Source organism: Trichosurus vulpecula, chromosome 1 (assembly GCF_011100635.1).
Source record: "Trichosurus vulpecula isolate mTriVul1 chromosome 1, mTriVul1.pri, whole genome shotgun sequence".
Taxonomy (NCBI): Eukaryota; Metazoa; Chordata; class Mammalia; order Diprotodontia; family Phalangeridae; genus Trichosurus; species Trichosurus vulpecula.
In genome coordinates, this window is record NC_050573.1 from 236,787,934 (window position 1) to 236,801,268 (window position 13,335).

Sequence of the window (13,335 nt, forward strand, 5' to 3'; positions counted from 1 at the left end):
AGGTAAAGAATAAACACACAATCAATAGAGAGAAAAGTACATTAGAATGTTTTGATCCTTTTGGTTTTTGTACTCCCTAAGCTGTTGAGTAAGCAGGCACTTCTCTTTAATAAAAATAAGTTGCTGAACCTTAAACAATATTTCTGTTAAAACTTTAAATCAAACCCCTAGGGTAATGAGCAGCATACATCCCACTGATTTAGATCTTTCTTACTTAGGCTTATAAAACATGACGGCTAAGCAAATAAGTGATTAGGATGCACAGGCTGCCGCTGCTTCCATCTGAAGTGTATACAAATAGCCAATTAAGGATTTAGCCTGCCTTTTGACACTGTTTTTTCCATCTTCTCACAGCACAGAGTACAGTGGAATAAAAGTATATGTTCCCTCTGTGACTCAACCATGCTAAATGTGTCTGGTAACACTTCCTGGACCACAGTGTGCCAAAGAGTGAGCTATTTTAAAATGTTTAAGCTGTAGCTGCAGGTTCCAAATGTTTACTGATGGGGGTTAGTGTGAGCTATGGAGAACAAAATGAAGGCTGGCCTCATTTGTTGAAGCTATTTTTAAAAATCATCTGTGGAACAAATGTATAACGGAGTAAACTAGTCACCACCTTGATTATTCCTCACTTCAGTTTCAACATATCTCTACAATACAATAATAATAATTGTTGTTATTATTATTGAAAGAAGACAATACCCCACCCCTCCATCCCATCTCACCCCTGCAGACTTTCTCCAAGCTTTTAGCAGGTGTCAAAAACTGTTGTGCATACTTAAAGCAGCATCAGGAAGGACATTCTTGAATAAGGCCCCTGTTTTGCTTTCACTCGTCAGGAATGATGAACCTCCTTTCCCCAGACTGGCAGAATGTTAATGTCCTCCTGCCCTTTCCATGGGTACCCTTTTCCAATTTGCTTTCTGTCGATGGCTTTTATTGTACAGTCCACCAAAGTGCTTGCCTGTTGTAAACCACTCTAAAGAAAAAATTTTAACCTCTTGGAAAATATTAGCTGTAGGAAGGTTTCTAATGCTTTTAATCAAATTGCACCTTTCTGGGACTAAATCATTTGACTTAAACTTATTCTTAGGTATATATTTTAAAATAGCCTTATTCTAGCTGTTGAATGAGTGTCCTGGTGAGGGTAACCTTTTTTCATTTCCCCCCAAAGTATGAACACAGATGTAAAATCTACAAACATTGCACGTATATCTCCTTGAAATATTGTTTTCATTCTAGAGGCAATTCAATTTGATTGTTTCTAAAAAATCAGTTCCAAACATGAACTAATTTTATCCCTTTCACCCCAAACTTCTGATAAAATTAAAAAAAATTTTTGAAATGTATTTAGATCATTTAAAAATTAAATTTTCCAGCTATAACTCTTTGTAAACTAATAGCACAGTTGAACCCATAGAGCTTAAAGTCTCACAAAATCTGGGTCCTTCATGTCTCTGAACAATTCATATAGTAAATGCAGAATTGGAACTAAGCTTTTTTCCAAATGGCTCACTTAGGCTTATTTAAGTCAGAGCTATCAGCAGAACAGGTTTGTCTATATTTTATGGTCTTGAATTGTTTAAGATCTTACAGATAAAAATACAGCTCCCTCTCAAAACTATAAGTTGGTATGATCAGTGTTTTGTCTCAGGACCTTGAAATTTGGAGGATGTTTATGGCTTGTCCTTCTTTAGCAGGTGCAAACAACTGAGTTTAGGAACTAGTTAAGAAGAACAATAAGAATAAACTAGTGAAAGAAGAATAATTAGTTTAAATAGGAAGCCCACAGATAGCTCACTTCCTCCTTTCCCCTCCCTCCTCTCTGACATAGCCTCACCCTTCCCAGGGTATAGGGATCTTTTTCTCCATAGCCTTAGGCCCATATTCTCTCTCCCACCCTCAGCTGAATTTTTCTTACAGTTTTTATTTGAGGGGACTTTCCCTGCTCCTTGACAAATGTACATTTTATAGTCCTCATTCTTGGAGCCAGAACTGCTCGTTATGACTCTCTTCCTTCCACCCCTGCTACTCACCCTTAGTTTTTTCCCTGCTTTTTTTATTTCCTAGTTACTTCCCTTATTTATCTTTCCTTCCTTCTTTGCTTCTTTCCTACCTTCCATCTTTCTTTCCTTCTTTCTTTATTTCCTTCCTTCTTTCCTTTCCTTCTTTTTTCTTTCTTCTTTCCTTCTTTCTTTCCCTCCTTTCTCCTTTTCTTCTTTCCTTCTTTCTTCTCTCCTTTCCTTCTATCTTTCCTTTTTCTTTCCTCCTTTCCTTTCATCTTTCCTTTTTTCTTTCTTTCCTTCTTTCTTCCTCCTTTCTTCCTCCCTTCCTTCTTTCCTTCTCTTCTTTCTTTCATTAGAGCACAAAGCTAATGAGACTGGGGTCACAGATCTGGGTCCCTGTGTAGACCAGCTCTGTTTTGTTTCATAGCCAGAAGTAAATCTATTCACAAAAAGGCCTGAATGTTAGAGTGTATATAGCCCCACCATTGCAAGTGTCATCTCAGAATACAAACATAGTTTTTTAAGGTGCATTTAATGTGGCAGGGTGGTAGCAGATGAGCCAATCGCCAGGAAATAGAAATTGGGGTTCCTTCCTTACACATGATCAAACAGTCTGAGGCACCACCAACCAAAAATCACAATAAAAGGTACTCATTTGATTGATTCTGCTAGAAAGTATCAGTATTCCCCCCTTTTTTATCTTACAGGAACCAAAGAGATTGTCGTCGATGTTGATGATGATGGAGTCATTTCACTGAACTTTGAATGTGATCAGATGTCCAAAGACTCTAAATTCATCTGGTCCAAGGATTATAAATCAGTTGAAGATTCTCCTCGACTAGAAGTTGATGCCAAAGGCAATAAGTAAGAAATGTTTCATCAGCAACAGTGGTTCCCTCCTTACTTTCTATTGGGATGATTTTGGCAAGAAGGGATGAAACTTGTATGAGACAATGTACTTTTCACAGAATTGTCAAAGCTCATACTTCAGTATTTCAAGGATTCTGAAATTTCAGTGCCCTAGGTACAATCATCACCAATTCAGACTATTGTAGATTGCAACTTAGTAGGCTCTGTCATGGTTGCTATGGCTGAAAATATTCATCACCTCCTGGCCATTTTCTGGCGATGAGCCTCTCAAAACATAAGAAAAAGACAGAACTCAAAGCCAACATAAATGGTGAAAGATGCTGATGATAAAAATAGCTCACACTTGTGTTGCAAAGTATTTCCACATATATATATATATATATATATGTATATATATATATATATGTATATATATATATATATATATGTATATATATATATATATATATACGGGTGTGTGTGTGTGTGTGTGAGTGTGTGTGTGTATTTTTTTCATTGATGATGCCAGAAGAATTTTGACTGGTGATGTTGAAAGAACAGTGGCCTTGGGAATCTAATCCTGATTGCCACTTAATAACTATGGCATGATGTCTAAGTCACTTCATTTCTTCGAAATTTCATTATCTCATCTGTAAAATGGGGATAATAATACTGTACAAGATTATTGTGAAGAAGTAACTGTAAAATGCTATAAAATGGCAGCTATTTGGTTTGAAGGACTCCCATTAATGCTAAGGATGTTAAGTATAAGGAATTTTGGTTCAGATAAATATTTCAGGAGACAGAAAAGGACTATTTTCCCCCATGCTATATCAGGGGAAGCATAGTATAGTAGCATAGTTGGTCTTGAATCTCCCAGTAACTTCTTTATGTGAACTTGAGCAAGTCACAAACTCTCTGGGCCCCGTTTCTTACTCTGTAAAATGAGTGGATTCAACAAGATAGTCACTAAGATCCTTTCCATGACTAAAGTTCTATGATCTCTCATTTTGTTTTTTATATTTTGCCTACCTTTTGACATTCTTTGAGGTCATGAATATTATATAATTAGATTTTTAAAATAATAAAACTAAATCAAAGTTTAAAAATATATATCCCATAGTACTTTGTTGGGAGATGCCAAAATCCTAAACACTGGTCAGCAATATATTTTTCAATCATAAAATCTAAAAGTACTTGAAAAAAGCCCCAAAAAAGCTAATTTGACTATAAATGCTTTTCCCCAAATGTATGCATACGCCCAGTGACATTTTACGTTTATGGCTTTTTTAAAGTTAGAAAATATAATGTACTTAATTTTTCAAGATTTGCTTTTATGACTTTCTTTCCCATTCACATAATTTATTTTCAAGGGCTAAAGCTACTTTTAAAGACCTTGGAATAGATGACTTGGGAATTTACTCCTGTGATGTCACAGACACTGATGGAATTGCTGCAAGCTATTTAATAGACGAAGAGGGTAAGTTTAAGTCAGTCCACTGATGTCTGGAAAAAAGCCAGTGAAAAGAGTATGGGATTTGAAGTTTAAGAAATTCTACCACTTACTATCCATGTGTGACCTTGGCAAGTTATGTAACCTCTGTGGGTCTTACTGAAAATTGACAAGGTTGGATTCAGGGGCATGACAGAAATAGCTCCTACTGGCTTAAGAAAGCTGATTATTAAATTTTCATTATGATCTTTTATGCCTGAGAAATTGGAAGATACTACAGAGCTTGAGTTACTGTTTTGTTAATTAACTTAAAGTGATGGATAAAATGTTAATGATAAAGATTTAAAAGTGTGTTGTGCGTATATTTTTTCATAGAACTGGTTGTTAAACATTTACCAGCGTACCCCTGGATTAAATGATCCCTAATGTCCCTTCCAGATCTATATGGCTTCTAATAATTATTTGCCATTTTTATATTATGTGAAAGATCAGATTGGACATTTCATGTAGCCAAAAGAGTGCTGGACTGGAAATCAGAACACTTGAGCCTAAATAATATCTAGTGTTTCGTGTGTAACTGTGGACAAGCAACCTCTCTGAAGCCTAAGTTCTGTCGTTTGTAAAATGAATATAGTAGAATTTACTCTACGATAATATATGTGAAAAACCTTTTAACCCATATTATTATTAAGTACTAACAGCTCTCTCTTTTTTTTTCTTTCTTTTCCCAGAGATGAAACGTTTACTTGCTCTCAGCCAAGAACACAAATTCCCAAGTGAGTATCAGAGAAATATTCATGGGCAGTGGTTGCCACACTGTGTGGTGAGCTAGTAACATTGATGGCACTGATACAAATGGATAATTTAGGAACCATGATGGGGCATACATTTTGGCAGTAACATGTATCTTTCCAGTAGCACTTCCTAGTAAATTAAAAAATCAGATGATGCTATCACTTTTGTTTGCAATCAATAATTCATTCTCCAAATGTACTGAGGATGTCAAAGCAGTAAAAGTTTCCTTTAGTCTACCAGCACCCAAGTGGCTCTTTTTATGGAGCTATAAGATCTAGATTATGGAATGAATTTTTATATAAATATTTTGATAAGATGTCTCTGTCACTTTCTTCAGATATATTCATTCTTATGTCTCTATAGAGAGGCAGTATGAGGTCATGGTTAAAGGGCTAGCCTTGAAGCCAGCAATCACAATGTTAGTAAGCATTTATTAAGTATCTACTATGTGCCAAGCAGCTGGGTGGCACAGTGGGTAGACCACTGGGCCTGAAGTCAGGAAGACTTAGGTTTAAATTTTACCTCAAATAGTCATGTGATCCTGGACAGGTCACTTAACTGCTTTCTGCCTCAGTTTCCTTAACTCTAAAATGAGGATAATAATAGCACCAACTTCCTAGGGTTTTTCTGAGGATCAAATAAGATAATAATCATAAAGCACTTAGCACTGTCCAATAAGAGTAGGTGCTTAATAAAGGCTTGTTCCCTCCCCTGCATACAGAGTAAATAAATTCAAGGAAGATCTGTCTTCAAGTCCCACCTGCAACACGAACTAGCTATGTGACTATGATCGAGTTACTTAAACCCTTGGTGCCCCAGGTAACTGTTCAAACTATAAGTTACAGATAGAGTTGCTCAGTTGCATCAGAGGAGAAAGTTTCCATGCTGGGATTTCCCCAAACTGAGGAAATCACAGGCCAGAACCAAAACAAACGTCTCCTTGTCAAACTGAATTCTTTTTGAATAGTCTGACGATGGTACTAAATTAAAACCCAGAGAAGGAGTTTTATCACTTCAGACCCCCAAACTATATCTTTCTCAACTTACACATAAGGAAAGTTAATTAAGATGAGCTGGTCAAGGAAAGGGGCAGAGAGTCAGTTGGTTCATCTGATACATAACCTAGCTCCTTTAGGGCTTTCTAGCACACTCCTCTAGTGACCCTCTTACATGAAAGACGAGATGCCCCAGCTAAGTGTTAGAAGTGTGTAAGCCTGTAAGGAGATTCTGAAGGTACGTTGACCTGAAAGCATCTTTTGCCATTAACATTCATTAGCTGAGACAGTAAAAACCTGTGGAAAGTTACTCCCCAGAACTTGTGCTTAAAACCTTAAAATAGGAACTAATGCAATGTTGTTGTAAACACATGATCCTTGCATAACTCAGAGATTTCCTTTGTATTCCATAGGTTAAAAACATAGCTGCGTCTTTTAAAGGCCAACTCTCTGCCTAGCTTTCAAGAACTCCAATTAGTCTGCTCCATTAATGTCACTGAGATGACTATATAGTGAGAATGCATGAGCAAGACTCAGGAAATTCTGATTCAAATCCTCCCATGAACCACTGGCAAAATAATTTCTTATTTATTTTTTCATCGGTAAAATTTGAAAGAAAAAAGTGGTGTTTTATAGTTGCCTTTTGTCAGCAAATGAAGCTCAAAGTATTGGGACTATTTTTAAATTTTTTAAAAATTTATTATTTATTTACTGGGCCTCTCTGCCACTGACTCACTATGACCTTGGGTTAATTTAAGTCAACATTTGTGAAGTACCTCCTATGGTAGGGCACTGTGTTAAGTACTAGGGATACAAAGAAAGGCAAAAGGCAGTCTCTGTTTTTGAGGAGCTCATAGTCTAATGGGGGAGACAACATGCAACGAACTGGGTACCGAAAAGCTACATACGGGATAAAATGGAGAAAAAACAACAGAAGAAAAGCACTATGAATAAGGGGGAAATCAAGCAACTCATTTACCCTCTCTTCATCACAGTGTCCTTGTCTACAAGGTAGGATTTCTAATATTAGGTCATACACATCTTATAAAGTCCTAATAGCAATTAGCACAATAGTGTTCATGAGTTTTAAAAAAATACTGAGTAAATTTAAGGAAAGGAGCCCAAATCTTCCACCTTTTAGGGAGAGAAAAGCTGTTAGAAAGCCCTATGGCTAGTAGCAGTTCATTTTTTCATTCCCAGGGATCTGCAGCCACGTTGGAAGGTCAAAGATGTATGGGGATGGTTAACTTGCACTTTGCCTCCCATCTCATGCTTAATCAAGTGAGGATGAGCCAGAGTAATGGACCTTAAATTTGTTAATAATAAAGTAGAGCCCTAGAAATAGTGACGGTCAGCTTTCAATTATTTGTGAAAAGAGAGGGGGCAGCAACCAGTCAACCAAATGATCAGTCAATAAACATTGATTGAGCGCCTGAAAAGCAGTGTCATTTACATTTGACTATAACAATGGAGAAGAAAAAAAATGAGGGCATAGCAAATAGTGAGTCAGTCCTGAGTTAGGGATCTGCAAATACATCTGAACATGGTGGCACATCTGCCATCACTGGTACTAAAAATAGAATTGATCAGGAAATAAGCCATTTTGAGATCTCTTGAGTTTTTTGAAGGGGAGGAATGGATAAGAGGCCTATTATTTTAGGGGAACAGGCGATAAGATCAAGTGACTTTTTATTTTTCTTATGTTGTTTTGGGTAGGAAAAGAAATGAACTTGAAAATGATATAGTTCAGGGGACCAAATATCATGATTTTTAACCTGTAAGTCTATGGAGAGTTAATGCATCTCTCTAAAAGTATAAGCTGCAGGGCACATGTCCATTTTCAGTAGTAACAATGAAGTTTCCACATTGTTAGAATGAAGTCACAGGTCTGGCCCTCCAAAAAAATCTGTGGAGGTCAAACTCCAGTTCCTCAATCCAAAGGAAGCTATTTGGTAACCCTTTAAAGGAGCCCCTGTTATATAAAAGCTTGAAAGCTTTTTATTTTAGTTTCTAATATTAGGGTAACACTTTAATAATCTTAGACCATGGAAATTAGGTTAATACATTTGTATTTCAAGAGATCTGATGGTGGAGCATAAGTGAGACACTCAATTTGTACCTGCTTCCTTTTGTAAAGGCTGACTTATGGTAACTAAATGATTTTTAAAGATTTGATTAGTTGTTAAATGGTAGATAGGTGGCACAGCAAATAGATGTGGATTGCGGAGTCAGGAAGATCCAAGTTCAAGTATTGCCTCCGACACTTACTAGCTTTTTGACCCTGGACAAGTCGTTAAACTACTATTTGCCTCACTTTCCTCATCTGTAAAGTGAGGATAATAATGGCACCTACCTCGCAGGTAGGTTGTGATGATCAAATTAAATAATATTTGTAAAACACTTTATAAACCTTAAAGCACTATATAAGTGCTAGAGGTTGTTATCATTTTGCATGGCATTTAATGAAGCCTGACATTCCATTACACTAAGATGAGAAGTTATTCAATACATTTTTCAGTCTAAAAATGTAAAAATCAATTCAGGAACCTCTAAACCAATCCTTTGAGAATGCAGATGTGTAGAAAAGCCTAGTTTAGGCGTGTGCTTCCTTCTTAAGCTGAGAAAGCTGAAGTGAAAATAAAAGCAGTGTAATTTACAAGAATTCTGGAGCCGAGAAAGTGGAACTGGTTATCAGTGACTCTGGTGATAGCTTTAACTATAGAGCAGCTGTGGACGTTGACACCCTCTTGCTGGCCAGTGGAGAGCAGATGTAGTGCTGGATCAAATTAGAATCTGCCTGAGGTGTTGAGAAAAGTAGGGCTGAGAGAAAGCCAGAAAAAGGAAACATCTAAGGCTAAAATTAGACAAATTGCCCTGTAGGTACTGTGGCATTGGCTACAGTGGGAAGAGGTGCAGGACGTGTGAATTTGTGTCTGTTTTCTGGGGTGCTCTGTGCAGACAGAAAGAGGAAGTCCAGCATAATGGATAGAGGACTGGCATTTGAGCCTAGGAGACCTGGCTTCAAGTATTGTCTATGATACAAATCACCTGTGTAACTTTTGGCAAGTGACTTAATCTCTCAGGGCAACTGTCCAAGACTAAGCTACAAATAGGTTGTCTTTCTGCTTTAGTGGAGGGCATTTCTATAATGGGAGTTCCCCCCAGTGATAAAATCACACATCTGGCCTATGCAAAAAATATAAAAACATATATGTCTTTGTGGGTGTCTGCATAAAGTCCAAAATGTGAATGGCTGGTTATTACATCAATACCTTTAAAAAAATCCTGGGTACATATATATGCATATGTTTATATATGTGTATATACATATATACAGCAAATAGGAATCACTTGGAGGAGAAAAGGGTAATTATGACCTTTTCATGGGAGATATAATGCAAAAATTTTTTTTATAATTTCAATCAATGTGACCCCAGTGGAAAAGATGCTGGATTTGAAATCAAGAGTTCAAATCTGGATTCTGCTACTTGCAAACTGGGTAATCTTGAGCAAACCAGTTCATCTAACTGGGCCTCATGTGACTCATCTGTAAAATGAAGGGATTGGACTAGATGACACCTGACAGCTATAAATCTACAATCCAATGATTCTATGAACTCATGCTTGTTATTCAGTAGTTTCAGCAGTATACAACTCTTTGTGACCCCATTTGGGGTTTTCTTGGCAAGATAATGGAGTGGTTTGCTATTTCCTTCTCCAGTTCATTTTAAAGATGAGGAAACTGAGGCAAACAAGGTTAAGTGACAAAGTAGTCCTCTTGACCACTAACACTACCAACCACCACCACCACCTCCCCCCTCTCCCCGCCCAAGTTTGTCTTATACCATAAGCTATCAAAGCAACAGAGAAAATCTGTCAGTGACATAGCAAGGAGACCTCACCCTACCATCACAGTTCTTGCACTTATCTTTCCTCCAGCTAGGATCACTCTAACTTTCACTCTGAAACTGAAGTGGTCAACCAGCCCAGGTGCAAGTCAAAAAAGACATGAGTAGATTTTTTGTTTTTTAGTTCACTATAGACCCCTTGATTTCATTGATGTCAGAAACTGGAAATGTAGAAATTCTCTCAACTAAATCAGTTGAACAATTCATCTGTAAAGTACATAGATACAGCTCAAGAAAAAATCGTTTCCATATATAAACAGAAGATTATGGGAGGGAAAAGTCTACCTGCCACTACAATTTACCTTGTTAATGGAAATTGAAGCTAACACATTTACAGATAGGTAAGCAAATGACAAGCATTTATTAGGTGCCTACTTTGTACTGGGCCCTTTCCTAAGCAGTGGGAATACAAATACAAGCAAGAAGAAAAATATTCCCTGCCCTCAAAGACCTTACATTCTAATGGGAGAAGATAACACATGAGAGAGAGAGAGAAATAGAGAGAGAGAGAGAGAGAGAGAGAGAGAGAGAGAGAGAGAGAGAGAGAGAGAGAGAGAGAATGTATGTGTGTGTGTGTATGTGTGTGAAGGAATAAGGAATACCTAAATAGGTGCCTGGTGGCAAAATCCTTAGTCAGAAGCACTGCCAGGAGAAGAATGAAACATGAAAAGTCTGGACCAGCCTCCAAAATGAAAGTTCAAAAAGTAATTCACCAACATGAGAAGGGAGCTGTCAGGGTGACAGGATATTGTAGGGTGTGAAGGTCCCAGGTTCTCAGGAAAGTTCCAGATTGAAAAAGCATTTGGGTAATGGTGGCAAAAGGGGCAGCCAGGTGGTGCAGTGGGTAGAGTGCAGGACCTGGAGTCTGGAAGACTCATCTTCATGAGCTCAAATCTGGCCTAAGACACTTGATAGCTGTGTAACTCAGCAAGTCACTCAACCTGTTTGCCTCAGTTTCCTCGTCTTCAAAATGAGCTGGTGTGGGAAATGGCAAACCACTCCAGTGTCTTTGCCAAGAAAATCCCAAAAGGGGTCAGGAAGAGTAGGACGTGACTGAAAACAACTGAACAAAAAGAAAACGGTGGCAAAATCATTAGAATCAGAAGCACAGCTAGGAGAAAAATTTACCTTCTTTCAAAGTGTCTTGAAATGACAGTAGGCCCATACTTAAGTCATAGCCTTGAGCAAAGGCAATGATAGAGAACTGTGTAATTTTAGACCCAGAGGATCACGAATTCAGATCATGAAAGGACCATAAAGAGCAACTATTTCAACCCCATGATTTTGGATATAAGAAAATTTTGGTGGTATTTTATTTTTTTTCCAATTACATGTAAAGAAAGTTTTCAACATTCACTTTTATAAGATTTTGAGTTCCAAACTTTTGTCCCCCTCCTTCCTCCTTTTCCCCCCTCCCCAAGACAGCAAGTAATCTCATACAGGTTATACATGTACAATCATATTAAACATATTTCCCCATTAGTCTTGTTGTGAAAGAAGAGTCAGAACAAAAGGAAAAAACCAAGAGAAAGAAAAAACAAACAAAAAGGGTGAAAATAGTATGCTTTGATCTGCATTCAGACTGGAGATAAGAAAATTTAGGCCCAACGAGGTCAAAAGAGTTGCTCAAGATCACATAGTTAATTAGTGGCAGAGCTGAAACTAGACCCCAAGTTTTCTAGCCCTCAGTCTTGGTTCTTGATTTCTTTTTTTGGCACAAGCTACTGCTTCAGTTTTTATATATGTTTATGAAGAAGTAAAAAAGCCGCAGCTAATTTCATTCCACTTAACATTTTCCACTTGCTGTCGATGATTTATAGTCAATAAACATTTACTAATTGCCTACTATCTACTAGGTCAGCTAGGTGGCTCAGTGGATAGAGTGCCAGGCCTAGAGTCAGGAAGACTCATCTTCCCGAGTTCAAATCTGGCCTCAGACATTTACTAGCTGTGTGACCCTGGGCAAGCAACTTAACCCTGTTTGCTTCAGTTTCATCATCTGTAAAATGAGCTGGAGAAGCAAATGGCAAACTACTCCAGTATCTTTGCCAAGAAAATCCCAAATGAGGTCACAAAGAGTCAGACACAATTGAAAAATGATTGAATTGAACTATATGCCCTGCACTGTATTAAAGCACTGAGGGTACAAAAAAAACCACAAAAGACAGTCCCTGCCCTCAGGAAGCTCACATTCTAATGGGGAAGACAATATTCAAAGACCTCTGTGAAAACAAGCTATAGACAAAATAAATTGGAGATAATCAACAGAGGGAAGGCACTATTTTTAAGAGGGATCCACAAAGGCTTCCTGTGGCAGTTGAGATGTTGGCTAGGACTTGAAGAGAGTCATGGGGAGTGAGAGTATTCCAGACCTGGGGTTAGCCAGTGAAAATTCCTGGAATCAAGAGATGGAGTGTTTTGTGCAAGGAACAACTGGGAGAAAACTACGTGAATTCAAATTTGTTGTCATCACTATTACAACTGTCATTTTTTTTCCTTCTGTAGCTGTCCCACTTAAATCTGAGTTGGCTGTAGAAATTATGGAAAAGGGGGAAGTTCGGTTCTGGATGCAGGCTGAAAAGCTCTCAGGCAATGCCAAGGCCACTTACATATTTAATGATAAGGAAATCTTTGATGGGCCGGTAGGTATTCTTTTTTAGTCTCTTCTGATGTCATTAGAGCAGAAAGTGGTGGGGAAGGATATTTGATTTTAACCTGAAATTATTACAAAATCATGGAGGGAACATTTCAGGTTATGTACACATGGAAGAGCTGGGAGAATACAATTTTCCCATTGAAAAGAAAAGACCTGTTTCTGGGAAAGCCTTATGGGAACCTGGATCATTACATGAATCAAAATAAGCATTTTAAAATATTTAACAGACACTTCTGCAAATTATGAAAAACTAACTCCCCAGACTTTCATGCATCAGAAAAATGCCATTTTATGACAATGGAGTTGTGGCATCCACATTGATGTTTTCTTCACCATCTACTATTACAATGGTGAATATGTCCTCTAAGAACTGTCATTCTCATGACCCCCCAGTTATCATCCATAATGAGACCAGAGCAACTTGGAGGATTGAAGAAAGGTTCGGGATTCTGGGTTTTGCTGGTCCTAGCCTAATTCCACTATCCTGTTGGCTACTTCTGTCTACTACTATGCATCCCTAGTCCCTGGGACTTAGAAAGTGTAGAGAAGAATGGCCAGTTTCCACTATTGCCAGCAACCCTTTCCAACCCAACTATCACCTTGGGGATATGTATGTGATGATGCCATTAAAGCATGACAACTCATAGGCAATATAAACTCACTGGTGACCAGA

The 13,335-nt window shown here is 37.8% G+C and overlaps 1 protein-coding gene across 2 annotated transcripts in view; it reads left to right on the top strand.

The window, feature by feature from the left end:
• MYOM1 (myomesin 1) overlaps nucleotides 1–13,335 on the top strand; it is a 174,916-nt gene that overhangs the window by 138,850 nt on the left and 22,731 nt on the right. For both annotated transcript variants that reach the window (XM_036760648.1, XM_036760654.1), the window contains 4 exons: nucleotides 2,714–2,870; nucleotides 4,229–4,335; nucleotides 5,040–5,084; nucleotides 12,512–12,648. In XM_036760648.1, the coding sequence (XP_036616543.1) occupies nucleotides 2,714–2,870; nucleotides 4,229–4,335; nucleotides 5,040–5,084; nucleotides 12,512–12,648 (446 nt within the window). The remainder of the gene's footprint in view (nucleotides 1–2,713; nucleotides 2,871–4,228; nucleotides 4,336–5,039; nucleotides 5,085–12,511; nucleotides 12,649–13,335) is intronic.